The 18005-nt window shown below is 42.3% G+C and overlaps 3 protein-coding genes and 4 non-coding genes across 7 annotated transcripts in view; 2 read left to right on the top strand and 5 right to left on the bottom strand.

Moving 5' to 3' along the window:
- Nucleotides 1-7710, top strand: part of cnksr3 (cnksr family member 3) — a 43174-nt gene extending 35464 nt beyond the window's left edge. The window contains exons 15-21 of the mRNA XM_069685327.1: nucleotides 2021-2192; nucleotides 2472-2545; nucleotides 3960-4031; nucleotides 4343-4398; nucleotides 5576-5872; nucleotides 6074-6246; nucleotides 6592-7710. Of these exons, the coding sequence (XP_069541428.1) occupies nucleotides 2021-2192; nucleotides 2472-2545; nucleotides 3960-4031; nucleotides 4343-4398; nucleotides 5576-5872; nucleotides 6074-6246; nucleotides 6592-6771 (1024 nt within the window). The 3' untranslated portion in view covers nucleotides 6772-7710. The remainder of the gene's footprint in view (nucleotides 1-2020; nucleotides 2193-2471; nucleotides 2546-3959; nucleotides 4032-4342; nucleotides 4399-5575; nucleotides 5873-6073; nucleotides 6247-6591) is intronic.
- Nucleotides 7711-8133: 423 nt separating this feature from the next.
- rps7 (ribosomal protein S7) lies at nucleotides 8134-13969 on the bottom strand. The gene is made up of 7 exons (XM_069657305.1): nucleotides 13942-13969; nucleotides 13147-13232; nucleotides 12734-12805; nucleotides 12074-12217; nucleotides 10701-10765; nucleotides 8957-9107; nucleotides 8134-8245 (listed from the first exon to the last, which is right to left on the bottom strand). Exons 2-7 carry the CDS (start codon nucleotides 13219-13221, stop codon nucleotides 8168-8170), a joined length of 585 nt encoding a protein of 194 aa, XP_069513406.1. The 5' UTR covers nucleotides 13222-13232; nucleotides 13942-13969; the 3' UTR covers nucleotides 8134-8167.
- On the bottom strand, nucleotides 8438-8655 carry LOC138587368 (small nucleolar RNA SNORA73 family). Its single transcript, XR_011307373.1, has one exon. It is a non-coding gene; the product is annotated as a small nucleolar RNA SNORA73 family (small nucleolar RNA).
- Nucleotides 9656-9873, bottom strand: LOC138587372 (small nucleolar RNA SNORA73 family). Its single transcript, XR_011307377.1, has one exon. It is a non-coding gene; the product is annotated as a small nucleolar RNA SNORA73 family (small nucleolar RNA).
- Nucleotides 11045-11262, bottom strand: LOC138587369 (small nucleolar RNA SNORA73 family). The gene has a single exon (XR_011307374.1). It is a non-coding gene; the product is annotated as a small nucleolar RNA SNORA73 family (small nucleolar RNA).
- Nucleotides 12397-12614, bottom strand: LOC138587370 (small nucleolar RNA SNORA73 family). Its single transcript, XR_011307375.1, has one exon. It is a non-coding gene; the product is annotated as a small nucleolar RNA SNORA73 family (small nucleolar RNA).
- Nucleotides 13970-14085: 116 nt separating the features above from the next.
- rnaseh1 (ribonuclease H1) lies at nucleotides 14086-17575 on the top strand. The gene is made up of 8 exons (XM_069657135.1): nucleotides 14086-14567; nucleotides 14975-15099; nucleotides 15555-15734; nucleotides 15839-15938; nucleotides 16084-16138; nucleotides 16688-16772; nucleotides 16905-17029; nucleotides 17462-17575. The coding sequence occupies exons 1-8, from the start codon at nucleotides 14440-14442 to the stop codon at nucleotides 17573-17575; spliced, it is 912 nt and encodes a 303-aa protein (XP_069513236.1). The 5' UTR covers nucleotides 14086-14439.
- Nucleotides 17576-18005: the final 430 nt, after the last annotated feature.

The following is an 18005-nucleotide window of genomic DNA, read 5'->3' as shown; positions in this document are numbered from 1 at the left end:
CAGGAGACCTGATCTGAGGGGCCTGGAGCTTTTGTAAGGGCTGAGGAGGTCTGTGACATACGATGGGGCCAGGTCGTTCAGGGCTTTAAAAACAAACAGCGCAGCCTTAAAATCGACCCTGAAGTGGATTGGAAGCCAGTGAAGAGAGGATGGGACTAAAGTGCTCCCTCTTCCTGGAACCAGTCAGCAGCCTGGCTGCAGCATTTTGCTCCAGTTGCAGGCGTGACAGGGACGACTGGCTGATGCAAGTATACAGGGAGTTCAAATAATCGAGTCGGGAAGAGATGAAAGAGTGGATCACTGTTTCTAAGTCACTGAAGGAGAGAATGGTTTTTAACTTTGAAATGGTTCTGAGCTGAAAGAAGGATTTCACAACTGCTTTTACCTGGGGTCAAATGTGAAAGCAGCGTCAAAAATAATTCCAAAGTTTTTAGCTTGGGGTTTGATGTAGGAGGACAGGTGACCTCAGTTATTGGAGACCAGTTTGATGGCATCTTGGGGGGCAAATAGCACAGCTTCAGTTTTGCTTTTGTTTAGTTGTAGGAAGTTTATGGCCGTCCAAGTTTTTATGTCTTCAAGGCAGCTTTTAAGAGAAGTAAGATCTGACACATTGTTGGGTTTAATTGGGAGATGGAGCTGAGTGTCGTCAGCGTAACAGTGGTATGACAGGTTGTGCTTCTGGATGATTTGACCCAAAGGGAGATAGTAAAAAGAATAGGGCCTAGGATGGAACCTTGTGGTACCCCACGTGTTAAATTGGCTGGAGTGGAAGTGGAATTGCAGATGTTTACTGAAAAGGTTCTGTTTTCAAGATAGGAGCTAAACCAAGACAAAGCTGTACCACCTGCACCAACACAATGCTGGAGACGACTGACTAAGGTTGCATGATCCACAGTGTCGAATGCTGCACTGACATCTAACAAAATCAGGATAGCAAAATTTCCAGAATCAGTTTAGAAGGAGGTCATTATGGATTCTGAGTAATGCAGACTGTACCGTGAGCTGCCCTGAAGCCTGACTGATATTTATCTAATATGTTACGATTGAGGTGGGGCCACAGTTTCTGCAGAGTAACGTCGTCATGACTTTGGACAAGAATGGAAGTTTTGAGCTTTTCTGCAGCTCCTCCTTTGGGCTCTAGTGGAGTCATTGAGCCAAGGCAGGGATTTTGGTTTGGGTTTTTTTTTAATTAAGTGGAGCAACGTAGTCAAGAATGGCAAGTGGAATTAAATAAGGAAAACAAGTTCGTCTGTGCTAAGTTCGGAAGGAGATGCCTCACTTGTGGGAGTATTTGGAGCAGCTATAATTGCAGCAGAAAAGGTACTGGCAGTGGAAGGGTTAATGCCGCGAGAGCAACGCACAGGGATGGGGACATTTGAAGAAAATTACAATAGTAGTTAGAAATCTAGATATCTTCATCAACCATTTGTTAAAATATATATATATATAATAAGAAAACACAGTTATTTCAAATTAATATTTATTCTCTTACTTCTATTTGGGGGACAGCCTACGTTTCATACTAGCTTTATATCTACAGTTACCTTGATGCTCTAGGAGGTGTAAACAGGAAGTAAAGCGTTGCCAAGGACTACAACTTCAACCCAGTATTTTCTTTCCCTTTATTCATTAACATCGGCACCACTGAAAGTATGCCGAATTATGTGTTGGTAACTCTTGTAAGCAATATACCCATTAATGTTAGGACAACTTTTAATAGATGACTTTTAAACTGAGTAAAACTTAAAAATGTGTTATTCTCAGTCAGGTTCTGTCCTTACGTGGAGCGTCTTTTTTCTGTGATTTCTAAGTCGATTTATCGGTGTTTATAAGTGATGGACATTCCATTGCAATGGTGTCTTTGGAAAGTGCAAATACTGAATGTAAAAATTTGTTTTTATCTACATGTGTTCAAATCCGTCTGAGTTATGACTGTGACACTGGGTGCAATTCTTGACGTGTGTTTGACGTGTTTCCTTGTTGATATATTTTCTCCTACCTGCATGCACCTGTGCCTCAGGAGGACTGCAGCCATGAGTCGGCGGCGGGTTTCGGTGAAGGATCTGGGCGTGGTGGACTGTGAGGGCTGGCTTCACCGCAGGAAGGAGGTTCGCAGCTTCCTGGGGAGCAGGTGGAAGAGATACTGGTTCGTCCTGAAGAAGAGTTCTCTGTACTGGTACGCTGACAAGATGGTGAGTCAGGAGCTGGAAATACACAAGATCCTCAGCTGTATATTGATATAGAAATAAAATCAACTGATTGGTGGTTGAGACTTACTGATCAGCAAGACTCACTGACCTGCCCATCATTTGACGTTATCTCGTCAGCATTTTCAGTTTCCTGTAATCGTGTTGAACTCTGTCTTCATTCTTTTTATTCTCAGTCTGAAACGCAGATCTTTATCTCGATGAAATTAAAGTTCAATAAAGACACAATAAGAGTCTCTGATGTTTTATCTCTCCTCTCTGCAGGCGGACAAAGCAGAAGGATTCATCAACCTGTCCGGCTTCTCCATCGAACCGGCCAAACAGTGCAGGAAGAAGCAGTAAGACATGTTTGTGTCTCTCATATTCTGTATACACTGAATGTGAACCTTTTTATAGAAGAGGTGAAAAAACAATTGCTGCTGACTAGGAACTTCACTTTAAGTGAGACCAAGGAAACGCTACCTCTCAAAAACACAAAGGCTGCCGGCCATACCTTAAAAGGTAAACACAAAGGGCAGAGCGACCCAGCACTAAGACAACACACTCAGGAGGAATGGTGAGCTGTCATGTAGACAGGTTCCTGTGGTGCTTCTGCTGATTCACACCCCCTACAAGTGAACACACTGAGAACCTCACACCACCTCTGATGGTGAGATAACGAGTCAGCACACAGCACTGAAGCCCAACGGTACAGGCTTCCTACACCTGGTCTTAAACAGGAACAATTACACACACACACACACACACACACACACACCTGAGCCTGCACTGAGCTGATTCCCTCACAGAACTCAGTGAGTGGCAGGTGTTAGTGCCGCTCACAGAGACGCGTCATCCATCTTTATACACTTTGTCTTTGCTGCCTGTGGTGGAGGACGGTCGGAGCATAGAGAAAATAAAAGCAGAAACCACAAACAGTCTTAGTCATCACTCTGCGCTCAAACTGTCTGCTGCTCCTTTAGCTGAGTTTTTCACTGGTTATGAAACAGACATGAAACGTATTCTGATGACTCTACAAAAGCAAACCAGACCATCATTGACAAGATTGATTATTTCTGTATAGTTATTTTTTAATGCCTGAAACCGCTGGCGGCGGGGAGGTGTCAGAGGAAGTGATTAACTCTACGCTGCCTTTGTTTACATTTTCCAGGGCAAACATTTGAACTGAGTGACACATACGACTGTTAAAGAAAGCAGGATCAGATTTTATGTTAAAACTTAAACATGAACAGGACAAACAGCAAAGAGAAGTTCCTCACAGGAGCTTTAATGTGAGCTTCCTCTCTATTAACAGGTTTCCCACATCGTGCAACAATATTCTACAATTCTTTAATTGTAAATTTATCAAAATGCGTCACAAAAATGTGAGACATCTATTTGTGCTATTTTCTGTGCAATAACCACCCAAGTCCTAATTAAATAAGCAAAGGGTGAACATAATCATAATGTATATAGTTTTAATTATCATTATCAGTAGTACATTTATTGCTTATTGTCTTGTTACTGTTGTTTGTATTTTTTGTTTATTGCTTGATTTCCTTTTCTGACTCTTGAGCCGCAGTAACAAGTTTTTTCCCAGAATAGGGGATCAATAAAGGTTATCTTATCCTTTATTATCTTATCTTAGGTCATTATTAATGTCAAACCTCAGACCTTTATTTTTCTTCTACATTATAATCTTATTCTCATTTTATAAACTGATAATAATTGAGCCTTATTTCGTGTCGTTCTCCGCTCTGTGTTGTGTTTCAGCGCCCTGACGGCGAGTCATCCTCTGGTCGTGACCATTTTCATGGCTGCAGAGAATTTCACCGACATGAACAAGTGAGCGTTAACGAACAAAAATAACTTTATTAACACTGAGCACGCTTTACGCTTCCAATCAAACATGTCATATTTTCTCTCTCTGCATCTCGTGAATAACACTGAGCCTGTGGAGCTGATATCTGAGACCATATGTTGCTCAGGATGAATTATCTTTATCAACACGTCGAGTGATACAGACACAGATGTAGTTCCTCTTCCTCCTCCATTGTTTGTCTACTTCCTGTTTAGTGCTGCGACGTGTGAATGAAGAGTCAGTGTTGTTAATTTCGGTTTATCGTGCTGAATGTTAAATTGTTTTTGTGTCGCAGGTGGATCAGTAAACTGTCCGAGGCGGCCGAGCCGAGTGGACTGATCAACACTGAAGGTCACACAGTGAACACACAACATGACAATAAAGTCAGACAGAAATATTCAGATATTTGTGCCTGTTGGTCTTTTTCTCTTTTCCCCTCCTCTCTCTACCTTTAACTCTTCTCACCCTTCTTCCTCTTCGTCTTCAGTTTCTTGTCCCATGTTTTCATCTTAATGACTTCCATCCTTTTAATCTTTCCACCTTTCTTTTATTCTTCCCTTCTTCACACGTTTCTGGTCCCTTTTCCTTATCTTTCTTTCCTCCATTAATTCTTCAATAATCAGCTTTTTCTTACCCCTCCCCCTCCCCCCTGTTCCTCGCCTTAAAGAGGTTTATTATGCTGTTTCACATTTTAAGACTTAATGTTAAAACGTTGGATGTCAATCAGAAGAGAGCGGGCTTGTAGGGGCGGGGTTTCTTAGAGGGACAGCGCTGACTGAGTCGTGTCAGGCAGAGGCTGTATGAGGAGTTTTTTTAACTGTAGATTATGCTAAGCTACTCCACAGGTATTAAATTAGCATAATAACCCCACCTTTAACCTTTCTTCCTGTGGTTCTTTCCGTCCATCCGTCCAGCGACATCTTTTCTTCTTCCAAACTTTATTTGCCCCTACATTTTTTGTGGTCCTCTCTTTTTTCTCGTTACTCCATCCATTTATCTTATCGTCCCTTGCTCCCATCTTTATTTCCTTCTTCCCTTCTTTCTTCCTTTAGCTCCCGTCGAATCTTTCTCATTTCTTTCTTCCCTTCTTTGTTTTCCCCTAAATTCTTCCAGTAGTCTTTTCTTCCCGTCTCAAATGTTACATTTCCATCTTTGTGTCCTGTCTATCTTTCAATCTTCCCTTCATTATATTCTTATTTCCATTCTTTATCGTATATTTTATTGTCTCTTTATTCCTTTCCCTCCTCTTTCCAAATCTTCCAATCATGTCAACCTTTCATCCTTTCTTTCTTCCCGTCTTTTCCCTTTGCCTCTACCTCCTTTCTTCTGTCGTTTAACCCATCCTTTATCTTAACTTTCTTTATGTGGTTCCTTCCTTCTATCTCTTCCATACTTCCCTTGTTTCTTCCTCTTTTGCTTTTTTTGTCTCCTTGTTTTTATCTTTAGTCTCTGTCTGTTCATTCGGTCCTTTCTTTCCCATACTCGTTTCATCTTTCCATTAATATTCTTTCTTTCTTTGCGTGTGCAGAGTGCTACAGCGAGGGCAGCGATCAGGACATCGATGAGTGTGTGTCCACTTCCTGTGATCTGAACCCTGAACAGGAAACAGCAGACGCTCCTCCGTCTCCCTGTGAGTCTCCATCCTGCACTCTGACAGGTGATAGCAGAAGAAGAAGTACCTCTGAGGGAGCGTCTTTGTGCAGGAACAGGAGACAAATAAAAGCCTCAGAGGGCGGTGAGCATCTGTCCTGGTTGGACCTCCCCGGGCCGGAAGGAGCCGACTCACTGCTCCATGTGGGAGAAGTTAGAGAAGAAGTCATCCAAGGTAAACAGCTGAGCTGAGGTCGAATCGAAGATAAATATGTCCTACGTCTTTTCCTAAACCTTGACCTCGAAAGTCTGTTCAAAAGTAGATAAAGTAGATGTTAGAGTTGTAAAAAGTAAAGGATTTTGTATAGCGTCAATATGTCGTATTACAGGAGTGCATCACTACCTGTATGCAGTATTGATCTCCTCCTCTTTCCAGAGAAGCCTCCGGATGAGATGGAGAGCCTCTACAACCACCTGAAGGCGGCCAGCTTGTCTCCGATGGGACAGTCCGGTCAGAGGGACTTCAGAGCGTCGTTCATCAGACGATGTCCCAACGACAAAGTCAACGAAAAGCTTCACCTGCTCAGGATGCTCAGCAGCACGTTAAAGGTGAGGCAGCTCATGAGACTAATGATTATGATGTTAGAAACAGATCAGGGCAGGAGGAGACATCCTGGAAATCCTTTAACAAAGTTCACCTGGCAAACTCTTCATGCTAAGCTAGGCTAACCACCTGCTGGCTCGACCTTGAGCAGATTTATTTCCAATCTTCTCATCTCTTCCCATAGCCCCTTTCACCTGCACTGCACTCCTGAAAATGTCCCAACATTGTCCAGGTGGGCTGCATGTGTGACTTTTTCCTTCCAGGAAAATGTCCACACGGTGGCGCTAGAGAGAAAGCCACCTGGATTGTATGTCTGTGCAAAACCACTAATCCTTTTACCCGCCCTTCAGGCCAAAGAGTCGGAGCTGGTGGCGGTGGAGCAGATCCTGACAGACCCGACTCTCACAGCGCCAACATACAGGAAGTGGAGACTCTCCAACTCCATCTTACTGCAGGAGATCAGTCAAAGGGACCAGGCAGCAGGGGGCGCTGCAGAGCCGGGACCTCCTGAGCAGCTGAGAGACCTATGAACAGATTCTTTCTACAATGAAGCACCAAACCTCTTCTGTGTTAAAGTGAGAACGAAAGCCTGTCCCTGTGCTGCTCATTGGATGAACTGAAGCTGAGCTACAGTGCTTAGGCAATGATTGGATATAAAGATGGACGCCGCATCTCCACCTCCTCTTGTTGTACAAAAGTGGAGCTAAAATCCCCGAGGCGGAGCGGGCGCTGCCATCTTGCTCATGTGTATCCAGAGTGTGTGCTTTTGTGGCCTTGCCGTGTCGGAGCCCTCAGGTGGGATCAGTCTGCAGCAGAACAGCTTCTTGGAGCCTGATTTGTCAACAGAGCTGTCAATCATGAGGCCACACCCCCTTTTTATATAGCATCAAATAACTAATTAAAAGTAAACTTTTGAGAAAGATGAACACTTGGACATAAATCAGCATGATAAGAACTAACTATAATGACAGGAAAAATGTATTTGACGTGTATTTTGATTTTATAGTTTGACTCATGTCCCATCTGTTAACATGGAGGAGGCGGGCTTTATGAGCTATACTGCAGCCAGTCAGCAGGGGGCGATAGAGAGGGTCTGGCTTCACTTCGAGGGAGCCGTCATGTCATCCATGTTTTACAGTATGTGCTGAACATGTTCTTGGTGACTGTTTATGGAGCTATAATGTGAAGGACATTTACTCCAAGTACATTTATTTATCTGTGCTTTCCATGTTATGCTTCTTTAACTGCATCATGTTACTGCTGCTCTTACCAAACCATGTGTTCTTTGGAAGCCACATATGTTGCGCAACAGGTTTCCTTGTCCACACTACATCTTAGGACCAAGTTTTGCAGGTTTATCCTCTCCATGAAGATTTGTTCTCCGTTTGGAAATGCTGCAGCAGTGTACAAAGAAGTTGTTTTAGATGAATATGCAAAGGGATGTTTGTATAACTTAATGTTCCTTATATTGCGAGTAGTTTTTATATTGAATATTCTGCAGAAAAACATCTTAAATGACTTGAGTGTTATTTCTCTGCACAGCACCACTTCACGTTTACACATTAGGTCAGCATTTTAAATCTGCAGAGAAAAATATACATTTTCTCCATTTTCAATTGAAACAAGATCACTTCCCCGATGCTGCAGTGCTCTACACGCAGAAAAACTAAAGGTGGAAAACAATTCTAGTTTTGGCCTGATGGGGGCAGCAGAGGACACAAAAGCAGCATCCAGGCCGACGACAGTCCTGCAGCTGAATAATGTAACCAAAGCGGGCAGGGAGAACAGTTTCACACATTTACATAAGGTGTTAACATTATTCTTTCAGATTTTATACTCTAAATGAAATATACAAAACCTTTGTGCAAGCAGTGAAGAGACAACCAACAGCATTGACAGTAAACAAATTTATTTTGTCATCTGCATTTAGAGCTGGAATTCTGGGAATTCAAACACGACGTCTTTGCCTGTGAGCTTCTTGTAGACACCAGAGAAAGTCTCCACCTGAAACACAACAGGAGACAAACTTTAACTACAAAATCACACTTGTTTTATTCACATAAGATAAATAAGAACTTATTTTGACAAGAACATTAGTCTAAAAATAAGGCTATAATTGCAGATTAGATGATTCCTAATAGCAAATCAGATCCCAGACCCAATTGTACATTTTTATATCCACTAAGGTTGATAAAAGTTTGTGCACTGCATGGTTTAGCTCCCCAGTAACTGCCCCAAAGGACTCTGGGAAGATGTAGGAATATGCAGGACGCCCGCCCTCACCGACCAGCAGCCGGGGACAGAGCTTTCTCTCCGACATTGTGGAACGGGAATGTACGTCTCAGCTCGAAAGCTACGCTCCCATACGCCACCAGGACAGAGCCAGGAAAGCAACTCCTGGATGTCCACGTCGGTAAAAACTAAAGCAGCAATTGAGTGCACAGATGTGGGGAATAAAGACGCCTATTTAGGCAGTGACGGCTTTCTGAAACCAGTTCTGAAGAGATTGTGGATCAAAATCTGATCAAATCCTGGTTCTAATACAATCATTAAATATTTGATCCATGCACGATGTCAGACAGCTGATTATTCATCAGAAAAGTAAAGAACTGCAACTGAAAGTTTAAAGATAATGTGATAGAATCAACCAGCAGATAAACTGGTACAGAAAGTATTCCCGTTATTAAAAACATCCAGACACATGTATGCACTCACTTTGTGTTCCACGTTGTTCTGCTGAGCCTTGTCCAGATGGACCTTGATGAGCCTGCTGCTGTCCAGTTTCACTCGGATCCTCTTTCCAACGATCTCGCTCGGGAATACCAGGTCCTCCAGGATGGCGTCGTGGACCGCGGTCAGAGTACGGCTGGAGGAGGAGCAGACAAAGATCACATGAATACCACACATTCATGCAGGACAAACACGAAGTTACTGGGCCTGACAGATGAGTCAAGATATAAAATCAATCCAAAACTGTTATATTAAGAGATCGATGGTGTCGGTCATCGACAGTCATCAGTTTCAACTTTTCAAATGCAGGTTTTCTGTTTCTTTTAAACACAGAAAGCTACTAAACAGAGCGTTTATTTCATCTCATTAATTCTCTGACTGATCGAAGGATCTCTAAAATAAATCTTTGAGTTTTGGGCTGTTGGGCTTCGGACATGAAGTATGTTGAGATTTCACCACTAGCATTAGGAAATTGTGATAGCATGTAGCTCATTTTTTGGACTTTATAGATCCAAAGATGAAAAGGAAATTAAAAAACAAAGAAATCTTTCGTGGCAGCACTGAAGGCACAATGAGTCTAACCTACATGAGCTAATTACATGGGATTAACAAGTTATTCCACACCTCTGCTGCTAAAATTTTCACACTGTATTTGCATTGGTAAGAATAAAGTTTGTATAGTCAGTTTGTGCACTGCATGGTTTAGCTCCCCAGTAACGGCCCCAAAGGACTCTGGGAAGATGTAGGAATATGCAGGACGCCCGCCCTCACCGACCAGCGGCCGGGGACAGAGCTTTCTCTCCGACATTGTGGAACGGGAATGTACGTCTCAGCTCGAAGGCTACGCTCCCATACGCCACCAGAACAGAGCCAGGAAAGCAACTCCTGGATGTCCACGTCGGTAAAAACTTTATACGATCATCTTTTGACTGAGATTAATTTAGTCTCAACAGTTTCAGCACAACTAAAAACAATGCACAGAAATGTTTTCATTATACATTAATGTTGAAACTGCCTTACAGACCTTGTAAAGAGCATGTTTCAAAAGTTTAAGTTGTTCTTTGGACTCTTCTGAAAATAGTTTCCAAGCAAAATTACACATTTTCTCTGCTTGCAGCTTTAACTTTCTTTAAGTCTCCTGTTATGACTTAGTAATAACTTTGGGGTGTATGACGTAAACCGTTTGTAGAGCCAAATTGTTGAAGGCATTCTTGCAACAATTATCTCGTGATAAAACCATTTGATACAGCTCAACTATGCTCAGAGGGTTCTTAGTAAAGATTATGTGTTAGTACAATTATGTCCTCTTTAAGATGCCCATAACAATCTCTCAGATCTAAAGTCGACAGTTCAAATTAAATTATTCCATCTATAAACTTCATAAGGTCTTTGACAGCTTTATTTTAAAAAGTACTTGTTTTAACAGTCCAGCACATCAAGAACCAAAACATTCAGCTGCCACATACGTTACATATTTACTCCGGAGATGGTGAGTTGATGAGCCATTCCTTACTGTAAACTGTTTTCTCTATTTGGTACAATGATGTAAAATACAACTAAAGACATGAATCATCTCATCATGCAACCCCAGTGTTCATGTACCTTTTAAAGGGCTCTGAACGGTATACCACAGCAGTGAAGGCCATAAGAATGTGCAAGACTAACATCCCACACAAACTCATCCCCATGCTTTAACACAAGGAGTTAAAGCCCAGCCTGTCGGACTCACCTCCTGGGACGCTTCTGCTTATTCTTCGTGCGACTTTTCCTGGTGGGTTTGGGCAGAATTCTCCTCTGAAACAAACAAGAACTCACATTAAACTCTGATCAGGATTCACAAACTATTGAAGATAAAAGTTAAACAGTATTTTTCAAGAAATAAAATCAACTAAATGAATCAGGGTCAGAATGATAAGGTGCAGATATTCCTATTCCTCCAAGTAACTCGACTAATTCAGAGTCATAACTGGCTAACACAGAAGAGTATACTTTTCTTTAAGAACAATCAAATTTCTAACTTTTATTATAAAAACAAATCAATTAATGCGGGCTCAAGTCAGCCACGATGTAAAACAATGTGCACTGCATGGTTTAGCTCCCCAGTAACGGCCCCAAAGGACTCTGGGAAGATGTAGGAATATGCAGGACGCCCGCCCTCACCGACCAGCAGCCGGGGACAGAGCTTTCTCTCCGACATTGTGGAACGGGAATGTACGTCTCAGCTCGAAAGCTATGCTCCCATACGCCACCAGGACAGAGCCAGGAAAGCAACTCCTGGATGTCCACGTCGGTTAAACGAGTCAGGACAAACTATACGACACATTCAGCATCTTTCTGTGACTGGTCCTGGTAGAGGTTCTTATGCAAGACAACTTGCAAGCTGTTATTGTCAGACCAATAAAACATATAATTTGGGAGAGGTAAGCAATGGTGACTTCTCAAACTTTTTTATACCAGACTGTTCAGTGGGTTTTGGAGCATTATCAAAAGAAACCGTTCTAATCCAATCACTAATCAACAACCTGCAAGAGTTTCTTGAGGAAAATAAGCACCTTGCCACAAGCAAGTAAGACAGGATGACCATCGAATTCTTGCAAATCAAAAGTCACAATTGTCCTAAATAAATTGGTCCAACCCACAAAAAAGATAATCTTTCATAGCCTTAAAAAGAATTGGGGTAAGACCTCCATTACTGCCACTACAGCCACTTCATTTATACAGGATTGCATTTGCATCCAAGATTTCTGCATTTCCCTCCTGCTGTCCTCACAGCACACCATAAGGCAGTGATTCTCAAACTGTCATGTCAATGACCCTTAAACAAATACACCACCATTTGATGAGTTTGTCCCCGGGTCCTGCACCTCATAAGGTCATTGCTTTTAGATAGTTTAGTACACAAAGTGAACGAAACCAATAAAAAGTTGAGTTGCATTCTTGAAGTACAGCAAAAATAATGTGCTAGGAATCCCCGTCAGTCCCCTCAAGGACCTCTGGGAATGTCATCTTCCTACCACAATGCCATTCACAGGTGGACAGGGAAACCCCACAACCTGTAAAACTCATCTGCCCATAAGGAGCTAAGGCAACCATCATGCTCACCTGTGCGATGAAGACCACGTGCTTTCCGCTGAACTTCTTTTCCAGCTCCCTCACCAGACGCACCTGAATCTTCTGGAAGGACTTCAGCTGAGGAACGGGAACGAAGATGATGATGGCTTTCCTGCTGCCACCAACCTCGATTTCCTGAAGATTAGAACCAGACTTAATGACATCCTCACTTATTACAAACCAAAGCAAATTAATCTACTACAAATAGTCTTCTGTGTAAGAAAGCAACATGTATAGTTGGCCTGTAAACAAGTAAAAATGAAGTAAAATGTAAGCAGTGTAACACCACTTTAATTTTAGCTTCACTATGAAAACAATGTGCACTGCATGGTTTAGCTCCCCAGTAACAGCCCCAAAGGACTCTGGGAAGATGTAGGAATATGCAGGACGCCCGCCCTCACCGACCAGCAGCCGGGGACAGAGCTTTCTCTCCGACATTGTGGAACGGGAATGTACGTCTCAGCTCGAAAGCTACGCTCCCATACGCCACCAGGACAGAGCCAGGAAAGCAACTCCTGGATGTCCACGTCGGATTAGATTTACAGTACAACACTTAACACAAGACAGCTTGTCAATTCTTTCTGAATTTTGAAAAGCTAATATAGTGTGAAAAGAGGCTGATGAGTGGAAATGCTCCTTTAAGCCTCCTACCTTTGCTGCAGTGATGTTCAGCTCTCTCAGCTGAGCCTTCAGGTCGGAGTTCATCTCCAGCTCGAGCAGAGCCTGCAAGGAGACAAGTACAACCATTAAGATGCATACTTATTTTCATTTCTACAGCTATTCTTTGCATGCTGTCCCGTGGCTGTCATTTTTCAATGTTGTAACAGTTACAAAACAGAAGGCAAATGTATTAACATGTAACTGAAGTAACACTAATGTGGCATTAAGTAATTCTGGAATAAGTTAACAATCAAGTTGAGGTTTAAGATAATGCTATGGCTTAATTTCTCAATCTAATAAATCAGGGTGCACCACCAACATGTATGCGTTTAGCATCAGCAGTCAGCCCTTTACGCCACATGCAGCTCGACAAAAAAAACAACAAGATGCTTTTAAGATCTTACCTGGGAAATCCCAGACTCAAACTCGTCTGGCTTTTCGCCATTGGGCTTCACTATTTTGGCGCTGGTACTGAACATGGCCTATGTCTCTGCAAAGAAAAATATACACATGTCCGTTACATATACAGGCTGCCCCCATCTCTCAACACACTTCACATGAATCCTTTAAGAGCGCCTTCAAACCAGCATGTACACCCTGAGCTAAAGGCAAACCAGTTCAATGCTAACTAGGAGCGAAGGGCTAACTCACAAGTCGCTATAAGACAAACTGACCAAAAAAAAAGAAAAGTTTTTAGACTTATTACACATTCCTGGAGCAACAAAACCAACAGACTACACTCACAATCCCTGAGGACAAACTGCAAGTTAGCTAGAATAACTTCGAGCCAGGATACAGTGAACGTTAGCTAGCTAAATAAGTTGACTTAGCCGGCTGTCATTTGTCTCTGCTGCAATTTAGCTTGAGAATGTTATGTAGACAACAGCAGAACATATTTAAGTCAGAAAAGCGTTTCTTACAATTAGCTGTACGTATTCAGTCTGCCACATTCTCCAGTAGCCGCTATCTGAACACATGCACGGCCTGCTAACTACTCCCTATTACAAGGACCCATTCACCGGGGGTTCTCTACTACGCTTTATTTTGAGATATAAAACGGCCATCCGCCGCCACAAACCACATAATCTAAAGTATCCGATACTTAATATGCTTTACGGTAAGAAAACAAAAAAAACTAACAACATTTAAGGCCATTTTAGACAAGAAAAGCCAGTCCAGTGAAAAATAGCACGACTAACCTCAGTCAACGACGGCCAAGGAAGAGACCGGAACATCGCGAGAGTTCTATTAATCCAATCAGCGCGACTCATCTTGTTATCGCGAGAATTAGCGGAGTCCACGTTTGGAGTGATAAAACATCGCGACAGCTTTGTGAGGGCAGGACACAAACGGAAGTGATCCGGTGAACTTGTCAACACAACTTTTGGATTTCTTCGCAATTTCTTTGTTGCGGGACTTTTCAGGTTTTAATAGAACGCTTAATTCCTAACCGAGCAGGGTAAAATAGAGGTTATTACATTGTCATTTTATGAGTTAGAGTAAGCGAACTAGCTAGCTAATAACGGTGCTAGCTAGTTTTGGCAACCGTTCGTTTGTGCAGCTGAATTCGCAAAACATTTTATGGTTCCTTTTGAAAAAACACAATAACCAGTCAGGCTAAATGATATTTTATTGTGTTTGAGTTACCATGGGGATGTTAGCCATCTCAGCTTCACTTCAGTTTTTAGCAGATAGTGATGTTTAGACTGGCAGGTCTTTTCAGAGCAGCACGAAGAAGCGTTTGCAGCGCAATCGACGACATGGGGAAGGGCAAGTTTTTCTACGCTGTGAAGAAAGGATTCAAACCAGGAGTCTACACTTCATGGTGAGATGGTTTACCTCATGTCAGCACATTGGTCTGTAAGTCAAACACAGTATGTGTACTCTTAGAATGCATTTCCGTCAGTAAGAGGATGTACATACCGAGCTCCATTCACATATCTGGTAATTTAACCTCTTCTAATGTGTGGCAAAATAACACATCAGCTAAGAGAAAACTTTAAGGTGTTTTGCAATCACACAAATCGAGTCTTTAATTTGGCTTGGAGGCAATACATGAACATCTGTTATCTTAGTGTTTGGAGGTGCTGACAAGCTTTGACAACATTTATAGGATGACTTGTGATTTTTTCAACACACTTGCCCTTATGTATTTGTATAAGTAATAAGAACGTTTCTTGATCTGTTTTCTTTAACAATTAATGATTATCTATTTTTCCTCCTTTGCTTTAGGGATGAATGTAAGAGCCAGGTGGACAAGTTTCCATCAGCCTCCTTCAAGAAGTTTGCATCAGAGAAAGATGCCTGGGCGTTTATCAGAGGAATTGAACCTACTTTAGTTCCAGATGTGACAAAAGGTCAGAAATATGAAGCCTTTTTTCTGTACAATGCCCCAAAACTACTTGTTGCAGAGCTTGGTTATTTTAAGTTCTTGAGCAATGAGAGATTTGAAGATGCCCCTTTATTTAAGGAGGTTGTAGTTTTGATTCTAGCAGCAATTTAATGTTTACTTTTATTGTCTTGTGTAGACTAAGCATCACAGCCCTGTGTGGGTATCTGTTTCATGTGTTAATTTACAGCAGCTTGATTTAATTTTTCACAGCTTATAGTTCCCTAAAAAGATTTCCATCTTTGTTGCAAGGACGATTGGCAACTGAAATATTGAAGTTCTGGGAGATAGCTATGCCATACTTTCATATGTAGTATAAAGTTCTGGATCAGGGATACGTTCCTCCATGCAGTTACTAAAATAAGCAATGTTTTATAATGGAATCTTGGAAACCACATAACCCTTTTTGCTTTTGCCTTTCAGTGTCTAAGATTGTGGAGTCAGCCGTCAACATGCTTCCCAAAAGAGGCCCGGAGCCTCTGGAGTACATCCCTCTCGGTAAGAAGAGATGTCACTCGGAGGAGAAGGTGGAGTCTCATCCCAAACGAGTCAAACTGTCTGAAAGTTCCTCTTCTCAAAGCACAGACGGATTCACATACATGGGTAAGACGGTCAAACGTATGTGACATATACTGAGTAAAACATGAACTTCATCTGGCTCTTGAAAGTCAGTTCATGTCTCACACAGCTGTTATACTTCTGCTCAGGTGATGCTGTGGTCGTTTACACTGACGGCTGCTGTTCGGGAAATGGAAAGAAAGGCGCCCGAGCCGGCATCGGGGTGTACTGGGGCTGCAACAATCCACTGTGAGGAAACACAAACGCACACATATGCCCACATTAAACAAGCATTTAAGCTTAATTTAGTTTAATTAAACTTTCAAACTTTCCATAACAAATATGAAATGAGTAAACCCAGTAATGTGTTACATTTAAATCTGCTTTCCTGCAGAAATGTTGCAGATAGACTACATGGAAGACAAACCAACCAGCGGGCAGAAATACAGGTGAGCTACTCTCATCACACCTCAGCAGCAGTCCTGTAGTCTTAAAAGCAGACTACGTCCACAATGATAACTTCTGCAGTTCATAAAAGCTGCAGAAAACAGGAATTACTTCACATGACAAAGAACAATCTTTGTGTTTGTAACTGAGCAAGCCGCTGGCTTTGACACCAAAACTTAAGTGCAGTCTAAAGCTCTTCCAGTGACAGGAACAATACCGCCATGATAAAAAACGTGATGGTTAAAGGTGGAATATTGTGATGTGCATGTCGAGGTTCAGGCTGCAAACACAATGCTTCTCTCAAAAAGTCTAACGAAACATAGTTACGCCTGTGTTGCATTTTGGAAACGTTTAGTTGTCATGCACTAACAGCTTTAGTAAACACACTTTTTTTTAAATGGTCCAGTATCACAAAAATAAATTTCCGCATAGTGACATTAGAGTATAGACAATACGGATGATAAAAGTACAGATGGATTGCAAAAACAAGAGTGTGTTAGTATTTTTAACAAGGTCACTAACTGTCTGTTTGTTTTGTGTTTATGATGCAGGCTGCTTGCAAAGCGTTAGAGCAGGCCAAAGAGCAGAACATAAAGAAGCTGGTTCTCTACACGGACAGCAAGTTTACCATCAACGGTGAGGAGCTAAGATCAACTTTTCTTTCTAAAGATGAATCTGTTAAGTTAAACTCTGATCAAAGGCACGTTCATCTCACATTTCCACAGACATCGGTAGACCTTGAAGACTTTGTGGTGTGTCTCTCTGCAGGTGTGACGAGCTGGGTGAAGAACTGGAAGCTGAACGGCTGGAGGCTGAAGTCTGGAGGTCAGGTCACCAACAAAGAAGACTTTGTGAAGCTGGACAGACTGAATGCAGAGCTGGAGGTCGTCTGGGTGAGTATCGGCCGTCATCAGGCTCCTGTGCAGACGAACCACTGAAGCCAACAAGCTGCTCTGTTGCAGATCATTCAACCCGCCTTACTTTGACCCTGAAATGAAAGATTGAGACGATTAATGTATCCTTAAGAAACGCATTAAAGTGCTCCACCTGCCTCTTAACTCAACGGTGAGAAGACTGGCCACAAGGGGCGCTAGAGCCACAGTCAGTGAACACGTGTTGTCAGTCAGTGAAAGCAACATGACCTTCATTATAAAGCAGTGCTTCAGCATTATGCTGTTGGATTGTCTTTTTAAAAATGGTATCTACAGTTGAGGAACATGATTCTTCATCAACACAATACGGGCTTTGAGGGGGAGGGGATTAATATACCAAGATTAAAGTCCTAAAAACTTTACAATCTCTTTTCTTCTGATCTGTCACTCTAGATGCACATTCCCGGTCACGTCGGCTACAGAGGCAACGAGGAGGCCGACAGACTGTCGAGAGAAGGCGCGGTGAAGCCTTTAGAGCCGTGTGAAGAATCAGACGAGTACAGTTAAAGAGAGTGTGTGTGTGTGTGTGTGTGTGTGTGTGTGTGTGTGTGTGTGTGTGTGTGTGTGTGTGTGTGTGTGTGTGTGTGTGTGTGTGTGTGTGTGTGTGTGTGTGTGTGTGTGTGTGTGTGTGTGTGTGTGTGTGTGTGTGTGTGTGTGCTCTGGTTTCGTCACCTGCTTTGATTCAGAGGTTTGTTTTTCTGTCGGTTTGTGCATCGGTTTTTGTTTTAAAGCTATTTACACTGTATTTCTGCTGTTAATAAAGTCTTTGATTTCCTGCTTCTTCACCAAAAACCAAACGTTTGGTTGAAGCAGTAAACTCGAATTGATTAGTTTGAGCCTTTATTTAACAGTTGAGAGAGAAATGGAGAAGCCGGCAGATGAGAGAAGAAGAATGGGGATAGAAAAAGGGAGAAGCAGAAGCAGGAGGGGCGACTCA

Source organism: Semicossyphus pulcher, unplaced genomic scaffold, assembly GCF_022749685.1.
Source record: "Semicossyphus pulcher isolate SPU_LCO1_2020_fin unplaced genomic scaffold, fSemPul1.0.p SCAF_11, whole genome shotgun sequence".
NCBI lineage: Eukaryota > Metazoa > Chordata > Actinopteri > Labriformes > Labridae > Semicossyphus > Semicossyphus pulcher.
The sequence above is the reverse complement of the archived record's forward strand: the minus strand, read 5'-3'. Positions and strand labels throughout refer to the sequence as shown.

What these genes read in the sequence shown, in the direction of transcription:
- rps7 (XM_069657305.1), bottom strand. Translation starts at nt 13,221, where the DNA reads ATGTTCAGTACCAGCGCCAAAATAGTGAAGCCCAATGGCGAAAAGCCA. An exon ending in AAGCAGAAGCGTCCCAGGAG is followed by an intron (nt 9,108 to 10,700) that starts GTGAGTCCGACA and finishes CTCCTCCTCCAG; the next exon opens with CCGTACTCTGACCGCGGTCC. An exon ending in AGAACAACGTGGAACACAAA is followed by an intron (nt 8,246 to 8,956) that starts GTGAGTGCATAC and finishes GTTGTGTTTCAG; the next exon opens with GTGGAGACTTTCTCTGGTGT.
- rnaseh1 (XM_069657135.1), top strand. Translation starts at nt 14,440, where the DNA reads ATGTTTAGACTGGCAGGTCTTTTCAGAGCAGCACGAAGAAGCGTTTGC. An exon ending in AGACGGATTCACATACATGG is followed by an intron (nt 15,735 to 15,838) that starts GTAAGACGGTCA and finishes ACTTCTGCTCAG; the next exon opens with GTGATGCTGTGGTCGTTTAC. An exon ending in CAGAGCTGGAGGTCGTCTGG is followed by an intron (nt 17,030 to 17,461) that starts GTGAGTATCGGC and finishes CTGTCACTCTAG; the next exon opens with ATGCACATTCCCGGTCACGT.